The sequence below is a fragment of the Peromyscus californicus genome, unplaced genomic scaffold (assembly GCF_007827085.1).
Source record: "Peromyscus californicus insignis strain IS unplaced genomic scaffold, ASM782708v3 Scaffold_8__1_contigs__length_139910024, whole genome shotgun sequence".
Classification (NCBI taxonomy): domain Eukaryota; kingdom Metazoa; phylum Chordata; class Mammalia; order Rodentia; family Cricetidae; genus Peromyscus; species Peromyscus californicus.
This window is the reverse complement of record NW_026294606.1, coordinates 88,019,421-88,035,496: the sequence shown is the minus strand read 5'-3', so window position 1 is coordinate 88,035,496 and position 16,076 is coordinate 88,019,421. Positions and strand designations below refer to the sequence as shown.

At 51.2% G+C, this 16,076-nt stretch overlaps 2 protein-coding genes across 9 annotated transcripts in view; one reads left to right on the top strand and one right to left on the bottom strand.

Annotated features, from left to right (window-relative positions):
- Galns (galactosamine (N-acetyl)-6-sulfatase) overlaps positions 1–8,428 on the bottom strand; it is a 36,480-nt gene extending 28,052 nt beyond the window's left edge. For 3 of the 6 annotated variants that reach the window (XR_008215751.1, XR_008215752.1, XM_052728262.1), the window contains exons 1-4: positions 8,050–8,428; positions 3,540–3,663; positions 2,692–2,766; positions 1,928–2,030 (exon numbers count right to left, since the gene is read on the bottom strand). Coding sequence is in view for 2 of the 6 variants with exons in the window: in XM_052728262.1 (XP_052584222.1) it covers positions 1,928–2,030; positions 2,692–2,766; positions 3,540–3,663; positions 8,050–8,169 (422 nt within the window). In the remaining 4 variants the exon portion in view is untranslated. Of the gene's footprint in view, positions 1–1,927; positions 2,031–2,691; positions 2,767–3,539; positions 3,664–7,766; positions 7,880–8,049 lie in introns of those variants that run through there. The other 3 variants (XM_052728264.1, XM_052728265.1, XM_052728263.1) reach the window with 2 other exon arrangements.
- Positions 8,429–8,584: 156 nt separating this feature from the next.
- Positions 8,585–16,076, top strand: part of Trappc2l (trafficking protein particle complex subunit 2L) — a 56,090-nt gene continuing 48,598 nt past the window's right edge. For 2 of the 3 annotated variants that reach the window (XR_008215754.1, XR_008215753.1), the window contains exons 1-4: positions 8,585–8,709; positions 10,270–10,442; positions 11,127–11,214; positions 11,332–11,411. Coding sequence is in view for 1 of the 3 variants with exons in the window: in XM_052728267.1 (XP_052584227.1) it covers positions 8,677–8,709; positions 10,270–10,442; positions 11,127–11,214; positions 11,332–11,411; positions 12,452–12,497 (420 nt within the window). In the remaining 2 variants the exon portion in view is untranslated. Of the gene's footprint in view, positions 8,710–10,269; positions 10,443–11,126; positions 11,215–11,331; positions 11,412–12,451; positions 12,643–16,076 lie in introns of those variants that run through there. The other variant, XM_052728267.1, reaches the window with a different exon arrangement.

Sequence of the window (16,076 nt, the reverse complement as noted above, 5' to 3'; positions counted from 1 at the left end):
AGATATGGGAGACTTGGGGAATACTAGCTGATAGTCAGCCATTCATACTTAATACACAGGCAGTCCTCAAATGCTCAGAGATATGCAGAATATAGCATTTAAAATGTTGATCAAAAAGCTTATTATATTAGACAGAGACTCCTAGAGATCCTAACAGTGAACCAAGGTCTCTGAAGAAGATTATGAGGCACCACGATGTCTCCACCTGGATTATGGCAATGCTGACCTCTGGGCAAGATGCTCCAATGTGACACCTGCTGCCAGGACCCAGCCCAGACTGTGGACAAACAACAGGACATTGGAGAATTGATTGCACCCCTTTTGCCTAGACAAAATTAAGATCAGTCTTCCCTATGTCCTTCTTCCATCGGAAAAACTCCCACCTTATGGGTCTGGTGGCAAAAGACAGACGCTGTTCTGATACTTCTGTCTCCAACGATGTGGAGACCTGGATATGGCTGACTGGGTAAGGACTGGTCCCTGTCATTTTTCAAATAGATTCAAAAGCTGCTTGGTCTGCACTCAGAAATGATTTATCCTTCTCAGATCTCTGATTCCATTTGATGACCAGGCTTTGCTTCCGCTGCCTTCTCAATTCTCTATGTAAAATTCACAGATCTCACCGGGCAGTGGTGGTGCATGTCTTTAATCCCAGCACTCGGGAGGCAGAGGCAGGTGGATCTCTGTGAGTTTGAGGCCAGCCTGGTCTACAGAGTGAGTTTTGGAGCCAGGAAAGGCTCCAAAGCTACACAGAGAAACCCTGTCTCAAAAAACAAAACAAAAAATTCACAGATTGTCCTCTCTTAGGGCTACTACTAGGTCTAGACACAATTTACCTTGTTACCAGATTAGAAAAACTCACAGAACAGATTTCAATGTAACTTTTTACTACTGACTGCTCTCAGTATATCCTGGTTTGTTTATATGAAGATAGGAAAACTATCTGATGATGTTCAGGGAAGCCTCCCTCCTCCTTCACTCACTCAACCACTTCCATTCAGTAAATTTCCTCTGGTTATAGATTTAAGAATGTGTTTCATTGGACTGAAACCAGGCCTTAAAAATGTTCATACCTTTTAACCCAAAGCCATAGCCTTTTGCTATGACACTAAGATGTAAATCTGTTCCAGTTGCTTTACACACTTACAGGTTCCTGCATGGGTCCACCCTTTCTGCCAGATGTGCCAAGACCAACCCTCAGGGGCTCTCCAGATACACCAGCCCCTGCACCAGCTCTGAGGATGCCAACCACCAACTGAAGACACCAACAGGGATGGATGCACCCCCACCTCCAGAGAACAACAGATGTGATGGTTCATGTACTCCTAAAGAACACATCATCCCTCAATTCACTGCTGGTACCACCTCTCCAAGCTCGAGCGGGCACCTGCCCAACAATGATAACTATTTTTTTCTCCTAGCAACCTGCCTTCTCACCTCCCTCAAGGAACAGATGCCTGAGATCTCCACAATAACAGCCAACTAAATGCTTCTTCACTCATACCTCCTGCCTTGTGTGACCCTGAATCCCAACTTCCCCTTCCCACTTCGCTCTAAAATCAGCAGGAAGCAGTTTTGAGAACTTAGCACTCTTTTCCCCCATTTGCTATCCATAACTCGCCTTTTCATAATAATCAAAATGGAGGGATGTTGGAATTCTGGCCCACCCCTTGGGGACTCACCCCGCTCGTCTTGACGTAAACCCTACTTTAAGAGAAAACTCCTCCTCCCCCACCTCTAGTCCCATAAGGTGTGCACCCTCCTCTCCCCCGTTTCTCTCTCCCTCTCTCTCTCTTTCCCTCCCCCTGTCTCTTCCCCCCACCAAATAAAGCTCTTCACTGAGCGCTGCCTGCATGGCGTCTCTGTCTCTCACCCGCTGTGGGGCATCTTGGCCCAAAGGCCCCGTGCGCTGTATCATTACACTCACCACTTGCCCACAATCTTGTTGGTATAGCCTGCCTTCTTCAGGAGCTCAGGCAGGAGGTGCTCTGAGTTAGGGATGCCACCCACCATCTCCTGAGGCGTGTAAGCTGGAAGAACAATACTGCATTAGAAATATCACATCTCTGTAATGGATACACACACTGCCCCATCAAGGTGGACAGGCAGACCTGTGGTCAGGCTAGAGACACTTCCCATGGTACTCCCAGGTACTCTCCAAGTTAGTACCGACATGGTGGGGATGGTGTAATGCTGCCCCTCACCCCCCCTGTCTCTCACCTCTCCAGCCTGGTTTGACATTTGATATCATGCTGTTCCCTGTAGGCTATGATCCTGGTTCTTCCCATACTCCTTTTCTTCAAAGCCACTTGAAATCCCATCTCATCTGGGACCCTATCCTTAGAGAAACCATCCAAGCTCTTGAGCTTGTTTCTAGAACACTCCCTGCTCTGACCTGAAACCTCATGGTTTTCCCAGTGGAATAGGAGCCATGCCAGGCAGTACCCAGGAGCAGGCCAAGGGTGGTGGGCGAATGCTGTGTGGTGTACCTGAGGTGCCCTAGGCCCAGCTTGGTTCTCAGTGGGCCAAGTCAGGGAGGAAGCTTGTGGCACCGGGGCTGCACTGTGGCACTCGGTTCTGCCTTAGGTTGCCTTTATTTACCGTTCCAGACCCCAAGCCTAGGACACCAGCTTTCCCTAATCTAGATAGAGGTACCTACAGGGTTATGGGGGTGGGGGTTGGGGGGCATACCATTCCTTGCATGCGCGTTGGATGTGTAGAAGCCATTGCGGATGGGCAGCCGTCCTGTGAGCAGGGCTGCCCTGGCTACACAGAAGGATAAAAACAGACACTGTGACACAAATCCAGGTAGGACCTTCAGCCAGCTCTGCAGTGCCTCCCACGTTCACAGTTCCTGGGAGGTGTCTGTCATGAATGCATCAGGCTGACACCCAACTGTTGCGTTTCAATCCCCTCCAGCCTCTGTGTTGCAGAAGTCAGGCACTGGGAGACGGCCCAACAGCCTGTTGACGGATGGAGGTTTACACAGCAGGCTCTGCTACTCAGCTCTGCTACTCAGCTCAGTCTCTAGACTCGGGGACAGCCACCAGACTGTAGACCCATATGGCCTGCCTCCTACTGACCCCTTGCCCCATCTGCTGTTCTTACTTAAGGTCAGCACTTCTGTAAACACCAATGTAGTAGGAGTGACATTCCTTGGAATGAGGACATGGCCTCACTGCCTCTCCACTACACCCATGTCCTGTGACCAGGAAGTACAGACAGTACTCTGAGGGCAGTGTGGCAGTTCTGGGAGACAGAGAGCCCTCCGCTGGTGCAGAGTGACCCCTGCCTGCTGGGAGGCAGATAGCAATATTGAGGGCACGCTATTGCCCTTAAAGGGCCCTAATAAGCTCCAAACTTATGGTGACTCAGGGCTTGGAGTCAGGGGCCAGCATGATAGCAATAAAGTACTCATTCCACCTGCAGCCTTCCTGACACCTGAGAAAAGGTTGTTTACCTAGATTAGGGTGGGAGGGGCAGATGCAGAAGACTCTGCTGGCTAACTGGGTCCAGGGCGGAGGGCAGCAGCAACTTACATGGTGAGCACAAAGGGTTGGCAGAATAGAAGTTTGGGAAAAGCATCCCTTCTACAGCCATCCGGTCCAAATTTGGGGTCTCTCTGGAAGGCTCTCCATTCACACCCAGGTCACCCCAGCCCATCTGCAGGGAAGATCAAAGAGATGAGGAATGAACCCTTTCAACAAATGGTTCTTTTGTTACAAGGAGGAGCCATAGAGTTTACCCAAACCCTGGAAGCTTCTGTGAGCTGCTCCAGGACTTACAAGAAATTTGCTGGCTTTCACCTCTATATCAGTTTGACCACCACCAGGAATATATCTGTGTTTGCCTTCCTCCTCAGCTGAGATCAACCCCTGTATGCTCCTAGAGTCTTGGTGTCTAAGAATACACATCTATTTTCAGCATAAAGCTGTTATGCAAATTGAGATTTCAAAAGCAAATGGTGAGGTTCCTCAGAAAACCGAGCCTAGAGTCACCACATGGCCTGGCGGCCTGGCTCAGTGTACCTCACAGAACTGAAAACCCATGCTCCAAGACTACATGAGTGTCCATGGCAGTCTGATCCCAACCATCAAGGGCTATGGCCAGTCCAAGTGGCCACCAGATGATAGATGAACGAGTTGTAGGCTATACTGTCTTGGTGGAATTGTATTTCTCCAAATTCATGACCATCTGAAGCTCATGAGTATGACCTTAATTCACTTCCTGGAATGTTATTCAAGGAAACCTGGACCCATGTTTCTAGGCCGTGATCACTCAGATTTGGTTCAGAATAAACTCTCACTCCCTTGGAGATGCAAACTGTGCTTTGGATCAACTATGGCAAATTCTCATTGGAGGGAGGACATGCAGTCAACTTCCAGCTATGGTTCATCACAGTGAAGGGATGGCAGGCAGCAAAACAAGACAAGGACGAGGATGCACAGGGTGGTGTTGGGAGTCTAGACCAGGCAGCTTCCAGTGTCCTGCCCCCATGGCTGTATGCTACAAGCCTGCTTCCCTCAAGGTCAACTTGTGATAGCACAGGTGGGTGGAATCAACCTGAGAACTTGTGAGAGGTTTAGGATCTAGAGTTCTCACTTTGGGCTGGTCATGAAGGCACCTTGTACTTTACACACACCAAGATGACAGATGCACAGGGGTATTAGATAACTAATTAGATATTAGCAGGCTTGGAAGTTATCGGGATGGATCCTTAACAATCAGCTTGCAAAACCAAAACCTGATATTGTGGGACTGATACTGGCTCATAGGGTGTGACTAGAGTTGTATTTATAACCCTGGGTGGAGTTATGACATTAATAGATGTGGGCATGTACAATTCTTGTCTTTGTGATATATTGTTGTCTTCTACAAAGTTCACGTTTGAGAACTACAATCAGTCACAAAAAAATCACAAAAATATGTTTTAAGTAAGTTCATGATTCTTGTGTTGGGCCAAATTTATGGCTATCCTTGCTGTATGTGGCTGCAGGTTGGACATACCTAGAAGAGCTGGAGGTCCGTCCTTCCTTCCTTCCTTTTTTTGAGACAGGGTTTCTCTGTGTAGCCCTGGGTGTCTTGGCACTCACTCTGTAGACTAGGCTAGCCTTGAACTCAGAGATCCACCTGCTTCTCCCTCCCAAGTGCTGGGACTAACATGCGCCACCTCTGCCTGGCTTGGACTAAAGTTTACTTTAACTTGGGTTGTGTTTGTCCTTCTCTGTTCCACTCAGCTCCCCATGTTAGGAAGGTTATGTGGAAAGCCACCCCAGGCACTAGGCCCATGAAGCCGCCCATACTTCCAGCCCACACCTACCTCCAATGACCATGATGATTTTGCTCTGCAATGGTCCTTTTTGGTCCTTGTCCACTCTCATTCTTTGACTATGCTCTGCTCTACAATGGTCCTTGTGACCATTATCTACTCTCTCACACACTCTAATTATGCTGTCCTTTACACAAACCAGCCTCTTATGCTGGCTGTTACCCTTAGGACAGGAGTGGGTCTGGAGTCTTTTGCAAGTCAATGTGACTGGCAGGTGAGTAGGTCTTTTGTATGGTTCACTATGCTAGTTTTGGGAACCCATCCCCTGTTCTATAATGGTGGCCTCTTAGGGAAAGGGGCTTATTGAGAACATGCCCTCTGGACACTCATAACCAGGGCAGGACAGGACCATGATCAACCAGTCCAAAGTCAGTGGCAATCCTTAAAGAATTTAAACAAGAGACAATCTTAGACAGTCAGACAGTGCCGAGCCTGGAGCTGGGAGCCATGTCATCCTAAGCCAGACATACATAAGCACATGTTGCAGGTTCAGACATGATCAGCCTGGCAAAGGCAGCTATAGAGAGCAAAGGGAGGGGTTTGCAGAGGAGAAGAGACTAGCATGGAGGCTCCTGTGCTGCTGAGGCTGTCCTTATCTGCCATGTAGAGGGCACCTCAGGACTTTTCTCCCCTTCTGGCATTCTTGCCTCTTCCAGCACAGGCACCCTGCCCTGGAATAGGTCAAGTATGAACCAAGGAGGCCTCCCCACCCAGGGTGTCCTTTCCAGAGGTGGGCTCAGCTTTCCTGGTGCACAGTCCAGCATATTCTTCTCACCTTATGCTTGGGTCAGGAGTGGGTCCGAGTCAGCAAAATCCATTGTCCCACTGGGACTGCTGATAGTAGGGTAGGTGAGCTGGGAGTTGCCTAGGGCTGTCATGAGGCTATCACGGGGCCACCAGGGGCCAGCTTACAGATAGCAGCTTTATGAAAGGGGAAGCCTAAAACCTACTTGCTTTAAGCCAGAGTGATCTTTGGTAAAGCCAGGGATTCCCAGTTTCACTGACATTAACTGAGTTCATTTTCAGTTATATGTATCAAAAGTCTCTACACAACAAGACCCAAGTTTTGCAGAATGTTCTTGAACAGCCCCAGGGTATTCAGAAGGTAGGTGGTGGGGGTTCCTAATCAACCACCTTCAGGTAGACTGATCTGGTGCTAGCCACATCTCACTAGCCAAAACCCCTGTACTCATCTGCAGCTGCCCAATGGAAATGCTCTCTGAATTTTACATGTAACTTTATATTTTTTAGTTGTCATATTAGAAAAGCAATTAGGTTACTAGATGTTGTGGTTCATGCTTGTAGTCTTAGCCCTGGGGAGGCTAAGGCAGGATGACTGTCTTCAGTTTGAGGCGAGCTTGGGCTACAGAGTGAGTTTCAGGCCAGCCAAAACAACATAGCAAGACCATGTCTCAAAAAAACCAACCAACCAACCAAGCAAATAAACAAACAAATAAACAAAACAAAAAATAAAAGTAAGGAGTCGAGATGAAGGCTAACAGTACATTCACTTAACTCAATTATCCATAGTCTATCATTTCAACACTCTTTAGTAGTCTAATAGAGTGTTAGAGAGGACCTTTTACTTCTCACAGGCTGTCATTTGCAAAGGAGAGAACAGAAAACTGACAGACAAGCGCCTGTAGTCAGTACTTCTGATAAAAAACAAACCAACAAAACAACAAACCAAGCCAGTGTGACTTAGCTCTAAAAGGACCTCATACTGAAAGGCACTATATATGTATGTGATATATATCTTCAGTACTGCTCAGTACTGTGCAAAGCCTGCTACCAGCCACCAGGACAAGCGCCGAAGGAGCCGGGCACCCAGAGTAGAATTAGCCATCATCCACATAGAATGGGAAGCTGGAAAGAAGCATTCAAGGTTTCCTGCAGAGGATTCTGGGTAGTGGGATTATGTACAGGGTTTTTCAGGCATATATTTTTCTTCATAATAAAGAACCACTAACCTAAGGATTATCAAGTGGGATGTTTACTTTTTCTCCTCCTAAGTCTCTAAAATCCAACTTATTTTACATACATGGCACCTCTCTATTATGATGGGCACCACTTTGAGGAGTTAAGTGTGGGTCAGCACAGGTCTGAAGGCTCTGTGGGGAGGGCTGGGTTGGCTATTAGCCTCTGGGGTGCCCAGGACTGTTCCAAATCAACCTGAACTGGCTGTGACTCTGGTTCAAATAGTAGCAGACAGGTGCTACTCTGTAGAGTGTGTCTGGGGTGGGGGCTGGTGGGCTAAGGCTCAGAGGAAGATAGGGTCCAGTCCAGTTTGGATCAGACCCAGCGCTGATTTCTAAGCTTTCATGTCACTTCAGGGAGACAGATTCCTCAGATTGGGACACCGAGGCAGATTAGCCCCGGGGCTGAGTTCACAGATGGCTGTCTGCAGCACACCAGCCCCCTCAGGTGACATTCTTACCTTTCAGCTCTTCCATGCCCGACTTTGGTCAGAATTCCCCAGAGGCCCAGGCTGGAGGTGGGCACCGAGGGCAGGGCCACCTTATGAGGGGAGGGGGACGCCAGGCCCCTTCCCTGGGGAGGAAGGGAGAGAAGAGCCTCCCTGAATACCGACCCCCACTGCGGAAACAGTAAGAGAGAGAGAGGTGACAGCGGCGTCTGAGCCTCCCTCGGGTCACCCCTCCACCGCAGTGTGGCTGCCCTGTACCTTCCGTGTCCCCCCGCCGCCGCGCGGCCCCACTCACATCGTCCATGAGCATCAGCACGATGTTGGGGGGCTGTGGAGCACCTGAAGCCAAGAGTCCTAGGGCGCTCAGAACCAGCAGCAGCGGCCGGCCTCTGGTCGCTGTGGCAGATGCCGCCATGGCAACCAAGCACCCGCCGCGGAGCTAAGACCCAGTCCCGATTTCGCGGCGTTTCCTTTCGGACTGCAGGGCGGGCCCTCGTGGCTGAGTGACAGGAGAGGCGGGGCCTAGGTCGCCTGACTGACAAGAAGAGTGGGCTCCGCCTGGCCGGGAAGGGCGTTGGGTTTGCGATGCCGCCGGACAGGATAGGCTAGCAGAGGAGCCGGGACCCCCACCAAGCTGAAGCGTGAGAGCCGGGCCTGCCAGGCTGAGTGACACGGTAGGTGGGGCCTGACAGGAAAAGTGGGACGGAGCGACAGAAGCAGGGGCACTGCCAGCGTCCGAACCGGAGAGGTGGGCCTCGTGCCTGACAGGAAAGGGGTCGGAATCAAGATCTGACCTGAGAAGCGGGGAAGAGCCCCTGTAGAGAAGGGCGGGGTCTGAGCCACAGCGGGGTGGGGTTGGGCGGAGGGATGGGCGGGGCCTGACTCCCGTCGGGTCACATGATGCGGCGCACGGCCTGCCAATATGGCGGTGTGCATCGCGGTGATCGCCAAGGAGGTGCGTGTGAAGCTGCGAGCGGCGAGCGGCGGGCGGCGGGCGGTGGGCGGCGGGCGGTGGGCGGCGGGCGGCGGGCGGCGGGCCTCCTTCCAGCCATGCCCTCGATCTGCTCAGCTCTAGGCTCCCAAGCCTCCGCCAAGCCTTGTGATCAGGATCCCTCCTGCCCTCTCTTGCTGTCAACCGCCCGCCTGCCGCCACCTTGCAGGCCGCGGCCTCCGGGTTTTGAGACCCACCGCGAAGCTTGGCTGCCTCTGTAGCCCTCCACCCTTCGCGCTACGCGTTCTTCTTTCTTGGCCTCAGCTGCCTTCCGCGTCCGGTCTTTCTGTCCCGCCTTCCCGACCGTCCCCTGGCTGCCCCGCCGGTGCTATTTAAATACAAACGAGGAGCGTCGCGAGTCAAGCTAGAATTCAAATGCTTTTCTTTGCTTTAGGATAGTCGCCTTCATGCCACTTGCATCCTTCTACTCCAGTCCCTGTGAAGGCCTGCAAACCTCTTGACAGTTTCCCTCACCCCTTATCTTCCCAACTCTTATCTTGCTGGCCACCATATATATTCATTTCCTCTGGAAAGCTGTTTATGAATGCTAAGACAGCATCAGAGGTCCACAAGATCCTGTTGCATGGAGCCTGTATCCTACCAGGTCTTCCCTGAGACCTGCCATTAGGGATTGGGCTGCTGTGAAGCTGTCAGTATGAATGAGAGAGTTACGCCCCCATAAGCCCACCAAAATCAAAACTCCGTTAAAAATGCAGCTACTGCTTTGATAAACTCACGATGAAGTCCATTATCAATGCTGAGGTGTCCTGATTTGGGGACTCATAACTGCGGTAGACCAGATGATTTCTGGACGACATAGTTGAACAAAGGATGTGGGAGGCCAGGAGTGAAGCTTTTGGCGGTGGGCTTAGGATGGTCAGATGTGTAGAGGTGGAGATTTGAGCTCAGTCTTGAAGGGCTGATCAACAGACCACTGCCCTTGTGTGGCACATTAAGAAATAGCAGTGTGCCTGGTGTGGGGATGACACTTCAGAGTGTGGTGGTAGTTGAGGCAGGGATGATTCTAGGACGAGGAATGACTCACCTTAGTGTCAGGCTATGTTGTTAGACTGTGCTCGTTGGCATTCCTGGGCCATCTCATTTCTGCTCACCTGTGCATTCCTGCCCCTGTGCATTCATTCCTCTTCTGCTGCCATCTCCTTGTCCCTCTCCTCCTCCTTTCTGGTTGAACTAGGGCCTAATACTGCTACTCAAGTGCTCTACCATTGAGCTACATCCCTAGTCCAGTATATATTTTTTTCTTTTTAGTACTGGGAATTGAAGTTAGGGGCCCTGTGCATATTAGGCAAGTGCTGTATCACTGAGTTATTATCTATAGTCCCCTCTCTGCATATGGCATACAGTCCTCCTTAGGTTAGGTTATGCCCCTGAAGGCAATGTCTGCCAAGTGAATTTTAGAGCACGTGAGTGGTTGACAGGCTGAGAGCCCACCTTAGGAGTGCTTTGACATTCATTGTCTTCGGAGCTGGGACTCACTAGGTGGATCACCATCCCTTCTTGCAGAATTACCCTCTGTACATCCGAAGCACTCCCACAGAGAATGAACTCAAGTTCCACTACATGGTGCACACGTCCCTGGATGTGGTGGATGAGAAGATCTCTGCCATGGGAAAAGCACTGGTGGACCAGAGGGAGCTGTACCTGGGCCTGCTCTACCCAACTGAGGACTACAAGGTGTATCCGTCAGTGCTCAGCACTGTTCTGCACTCGCAGAGTGGGATATGGGAGGAAACACAAGAAAGGAAAAATTGTAAGGGGTTCCAGCTGGTCAGACAGGCAGGTGGCCTGAAGCTAACCAAGGCCTCCTAACATTTTTTCCTTCCTTTAATGGGAAGAGTCACTGGAAAAGCAAGGCTGAACTTCCAGGAGGGTGAAAGTTGACGTGGCAGGGATCTGGGCTTCTCTGTGCTCGTTAGAGGCGACCAACTTTGAATCAAGGGTGATTGTCCCATGATACTGTTGATAGGCTCAGCCTCATGTGGTACTGTAAACTCTTGGCCATTCCCTTGGATAAATTCTTAAGACCACAGAATCCAAGAACATTCCCATGGGGACTAACTGTAGCCTATCCACAAGGACATTGGCGTCACTCTGTTAACACAGTGATGGCAAAAGTTTGGCTTTGCAGCTAACATCCCAGACCTCGCATCAGTTCAAAAGGAGGCTGAGCTGTTCCCAGTTCAGGTGCACACCTGCATGGTTGCTGCATAGCCTCCCCAGCCTGGGCACTTCCTGTGATTCAAGGTTGTCAGGTTCTCTCAAGTGAGGGTTCACAAAGTTCTCCGGGCTTGCATGCTCTTGACTGCCATATGAAGTCATACAGGCCCTGTGCCAAAGCGTGTTCCTTAACAGCCGTGCAGGTATGGCTATGTGACCAATTCCAAGGTGAAATTTGTCATGGTGGTGGATTCCTCCAATACAGCCCTTCGAGACAATGAGATCCGCAGTGTAAGTGCAGGGGCTTGAGGTGGGTGTCTGCTGCTTCCCTTTCCTCGCTGAGAATGTAAAAGTCTGCAACAGCCCTGTGCATGCACTCTTTTAAACTACTTTCTGTTCTTTTTTCAGATGTTCCGGAAGCTGCATAACTCCTACACGGACGTGATGTGCAACCCCTTCTACAACCCCGGAGACCGCATCCAGTCAAGGTGGGGCCCTGTGTGTTTGTGTCTCTTTGTGAGACTTGCTTTGTGATAGCATGGTCACTGGGGAAGTGAGGGAGCCGTGAGTACTGTCCTCAGGCCACTGTTTCAAAGCAGCCAGCCCTGTTTTGCTAAATTAGTGCCGACACAGACCTTTAGTGTGATAGGCAGATTGGGCCAAGGTTCACCCATGTGGTCTCCCAGGTGTGTCTGGGTAACTGAGGACCTCCAGAGGGCTCAGCAAGCTCACAGCTCATGCTGTGACCGTAGCTTTTATTTTATTTTATTTTTATTTTTATTTTTTTTTGGTTTTTCGAGACAGGGTTTCTCTGTGTAGCTTTGCGCCTTTCCTGGAACTCACTCTGTAGCCCAGGCTGGCCTCGAACTCACGGAGATCCGCCTGCCTCTGCCTCCCGAGTGCTGGGATTAAAGGTGTGCGCCACCACCACCCGGCTGACCGTAGCTTTTATAGAGGCAGTGTCCTCCTGTTGTAGCCCGGTGTGCCTTTTGTGTTGGGCTTAGGTGTCTCCCCTCCAGCTGGATGGACCTCATGCAGGTGCTTCATCAGGAGGCATGGCCTTCATATGCTGGCACTACAAACCTGCTTCCAGATTCTTTTTCTGGGACTATTCCCGAGGGGCTCCTTGCAATTGACAGGTGGCCCAAGCTAGGCCCTTTGGTGGCACCTTCCTTTGGCTGAGATATCGAGAGTACTGCATCCGCCTAGATCCTAGGAGAGAGCACACGGATGTCCCTAAGCTGTGCAGGGCAAAGGTAGCACTGCCTGTTCCTGGGGCTCAGTGCTTACCCCTGCCTGCACCCTGTGTGCCTTACCCTGGGAGGGATGCTGAGGAAGTCTATGACGGAATAGGCCTGTGGGGGCTGTGCAGGGATTGTGGATCAGGAGGTGGGTGTCACTGCCCAGTATGGTGGGTATGCTCTGCTTCCCCGAACAGTCCTGAGGACCCAGCACAGCAGTGCCAGTCTCTACCAGCAGAGGGCAGGGTCATAGCCTGTCCTCCTCTAAATCTGGGTTCTTTTCCCAGGGCCTTTGATAACATGGTAACTTCGATGATGATCCAGGTCTGCTGAGCTGGACCTCTGCCCTAGTCACCTGGAAGAGAAGCCTGTATTCACCCCTGTTTGATGATTATTTATTCCCTTTCCTCTCCCTGAATGTAACCTGTGGGCAGGGCTGTGTGCTCTGTACCTTTCTACTAAAGGCCTCACACGATGAGATCTGCTTTGTCCTGTGTCAGCAGAGAGGGTCAGCTGAGGACCTGCTAGCTGGTCTCAGAGACTGTGGAGCCGTGTAGGAGCTGTGACCATAGCCAGGTGGAGTGAGGGAGAACACTGAGTACAGAAGGCTGTGGGCCTCCATTGAGTGGGTGGGTGGTCCAGAAGGGTGCAGGGGATGGGGAGCCCAGAGCCAGCTCCAGAGGATGGAGGCAGTGTAAGGCAAAGAGCCACATACATTTCTTCTTGGCCAAGGGCTCTCAATGTTCTGGACCCTCCATTCATTTAGCCCAGACTTGTGCTCAACCCCAGCCTCGGGAGGTGGTAACATCTGAACGCTTCATGGAGCATAGCATTAAAGCAGCTGCTGCTTCCCATGTGCCAAATGAGAAACTCTAGGAGCCTTTCCTGGCTGTCAGTGAGCATGGAGGTCAACAGGGTCCCCAACAATGCTCCTAGGCCACACGTCCCCAAGGACAAACCAGGCTCTCCCCAGATAAAAATTCTGTGGCTGTGTGGAGGTGGTGACTGGAGCTGGCTCCTCTGTGCTACTGGACAGTGTGGTGTCCTGGGGGATGGCAAGGCCTGAAGGACCTGCCCCAGCTCTGAGTCCCCTTCAGATGTTGCCGCTCCATGCTGTCTTCAGAGTCTCTGGCTTCCCCAAGTCATCAGCCCAGGACCTCCCGCTTCCCTGTAGAGTTTCTCATGCCTGGGCCCAACAGGCAGTGACTTGTCCACATGAGCTGCGTAGAGTAGCAGAGGAGACAGCCCATCTCCATTGTATCAGGGCTTCGCTCCAGTGAGCACAGGGTTATTAAAAATGCAGGAAGAAGCCAGACCTTCCAACTGATCGACAGAAGTGGCAGATGAAGTCGGACTGAGAAGTTCAACAAGCAGCTGACTGACAAGGACAGCCCAGATGTGCTTGCGTTAAAGGCTTTAGCAGGAGGTTGGGCTTGGCAAGAGAAGGCAGGCACACCAGTGAGGTGGGATCTTGGGATCTTGAGTATTTAAGGAGGTCACCGTACCTGAGTATTAGCTACGCTGGGAACTGCATCTCGTTCCCCAGTACTTCCCCCTTTCCTCCTTACAGACAGAACCTCAGGTTTACTGGAGGAACTTGGCTAAATGCCATTTGTTTCCCTCCCCTTCACGCCAGGGCAGGTGGTTAAGGCATGTAGAGGGTGGTATTGGGAGAGACCTACAGGACACATCTTTAAAAGTAGCTTCAGCTGATGTTCAGTACCCAAGACGTTCTGCTTTTCTCCTGCCCGGAACTTGAGTATGACAGTGGGAGCTTGGGCAGCCCTCTTAAGAGCATGAAGATAAGAAGATATGCAGACATGAGCACGGAGCAGAAAGGAGCCTGGTCTGGGCTAATGGGCTGGCCCTGGACTGTTCGTATGTGAGACAATAAACTGTAGCTCTCTCCTGTTGAAGCTGCTGCTGTTTGGGTTTTCTGACCGGTATAGTCAGATTGTGTGTAAGTGTGCTGTGTGTGTGCACTATGTGTGTGCACTAGGGAGTCTTCTCACTATCAAGCTCTAGCAAACAAAGCTTATAATGTCATCTGCTTGCCTTGATGTGGCCATCAGACTTGCAGGTGAGTTTGAACCTGAGGCTGGCCTTGGAGACCACGGTCGCTGCCTGTCTATTATGAGGCAGGCTTTCCACCCTGGGGCCAAGATGGCTGCTCTGGTTAGCTTGTGACTTACTGCAAGTAGTCTGTGAGGCCATCGGCTGCTTACCTTCCTTTCTGGTACTGTCATGCAGACCTGGGGCCAGGGCAGCCTGGCCACCCCGCCCTACACTAGGAGAGAAAGCTATGGACTGACAGTGGCCACACACACGGCAGGGGGCTGCGGTGCTGGTGGGGCCCTCACTACCGTGCAGATGGCATGCTGGGGGTGTTTGTACCTCAGTCTTCTGTCCTTGGTCCAGACAGACCTGAGTCCATCAGAAAGGAAGGTCTCCTGGGCCCCTCCCAAGGAGAGAACTTACTGTATATATAAGAAGAGGACCAGAAGCCACTGAGCTGAGGTGACAGCAACAAGACCAAAGCCATCCCCTTGGCAGGAGATGCCCAAGGTTCAGGGAAAGCAGGGCAAATATCCTGCCAGGAGACCAGGGCCAGGGCCTTGGCAGTTCTGAAGCTGGAATGTGATGAGACGCAGGCTTCACCCTTGGCGAAGCCCAGCCAGGCCACTTTGATACTGGGAGTCCCCCCCAAGGCCGCCCTAAGGCAGATTTGCTGCCACCATTTGCCCACTGGGTGGCATTCACCACTGGCTTGTCAGGACAGAACCAGTCACTTCCAGAGGTGAATAAGGCTGCTCAGACTCCTGGGGCTACCCTACAGGTGCCACAAACAGACTTGGCCATTAACACAGTGGCTGGAGGCAGGGCTGCTTCCTGCAGGCCTGGAAAGAGTCTACTTCAGGCCTTAGCCAGCTCCAGCTCTTTGCCTTGACCTCTTTGTCTCATGCCTCACCCATTGTTGGGTTTGTGGTCCACTGGCAGTCTGGGAATTTTTTTTTTTTTTTTTTTTTTTTTTGAGACGGGGTCTTACTGTGTAGCTCTGGTTGTCTTGGAATTCACTATGTAGACCAGGCTGGCCTTGAACTCACAGATCCGCCTGCCTCTGCCTCCCAAATGCTGGGATTAAAGGCATCTACCAGTATGCCTGGCTTTGAAGTTAATTCTTTTTTTTTTTTTTTAAGATTTTATTTATTTTTATTATGTATACAATGTTCTGCTTGCATGTATGTCTGCAGGCCAGAAGAGGGCACCAGATCTCATTACAGATGGTTGTGAGCCACCATGTGGTTGCTGGGAATTGAACTCAGGTCCTCTGGAAGAGCAGCCAGTGCTCTTAACCTCTGAGCCTTCTCTCCAGCCCTGAAGTTAATTCTTATTATATGTCTTCAGAGACCCTTTTTCAAATAAGGTCACAGGCTGCCTTCAGACTTTGGAGGGGAAGATGTGCTTGCATTTTCGGGGGTACCGTCCACTTCATTAAGGACAAGGGACGTGTGAAAGTGGTTTGGGGAGGTCAGGCATTGATGGAGTCTAGAAAAGGGCAGCACCTGTCCCCAAAGCAGTCTCCTGGTGCTGGGGGTCGTTTACTCGGCAGCTCTGCTTAAGGAATGAAGGAAGTGAGCATAAGGCAAGGAATGGGGGTGGGTGCACGCAGTGTCTGCACTGGACAAACCTGGGCCTGACCAGCCCTCTTCCTGCTGAGTACAGTGGCAGTGCAGGGTGGCCTGTCTTACACACACACACACACACACACACACACACACACACACACACACATACACACACACACAGAGTTTAGAACAGAGGCTCCACCTCTGCTTCCTGAATTGACCAGTTCAGACACCTTCCAGGGCAGGATGGAGGTGAAATCCAGCTATGTCTAGAGAGCCAACTTGG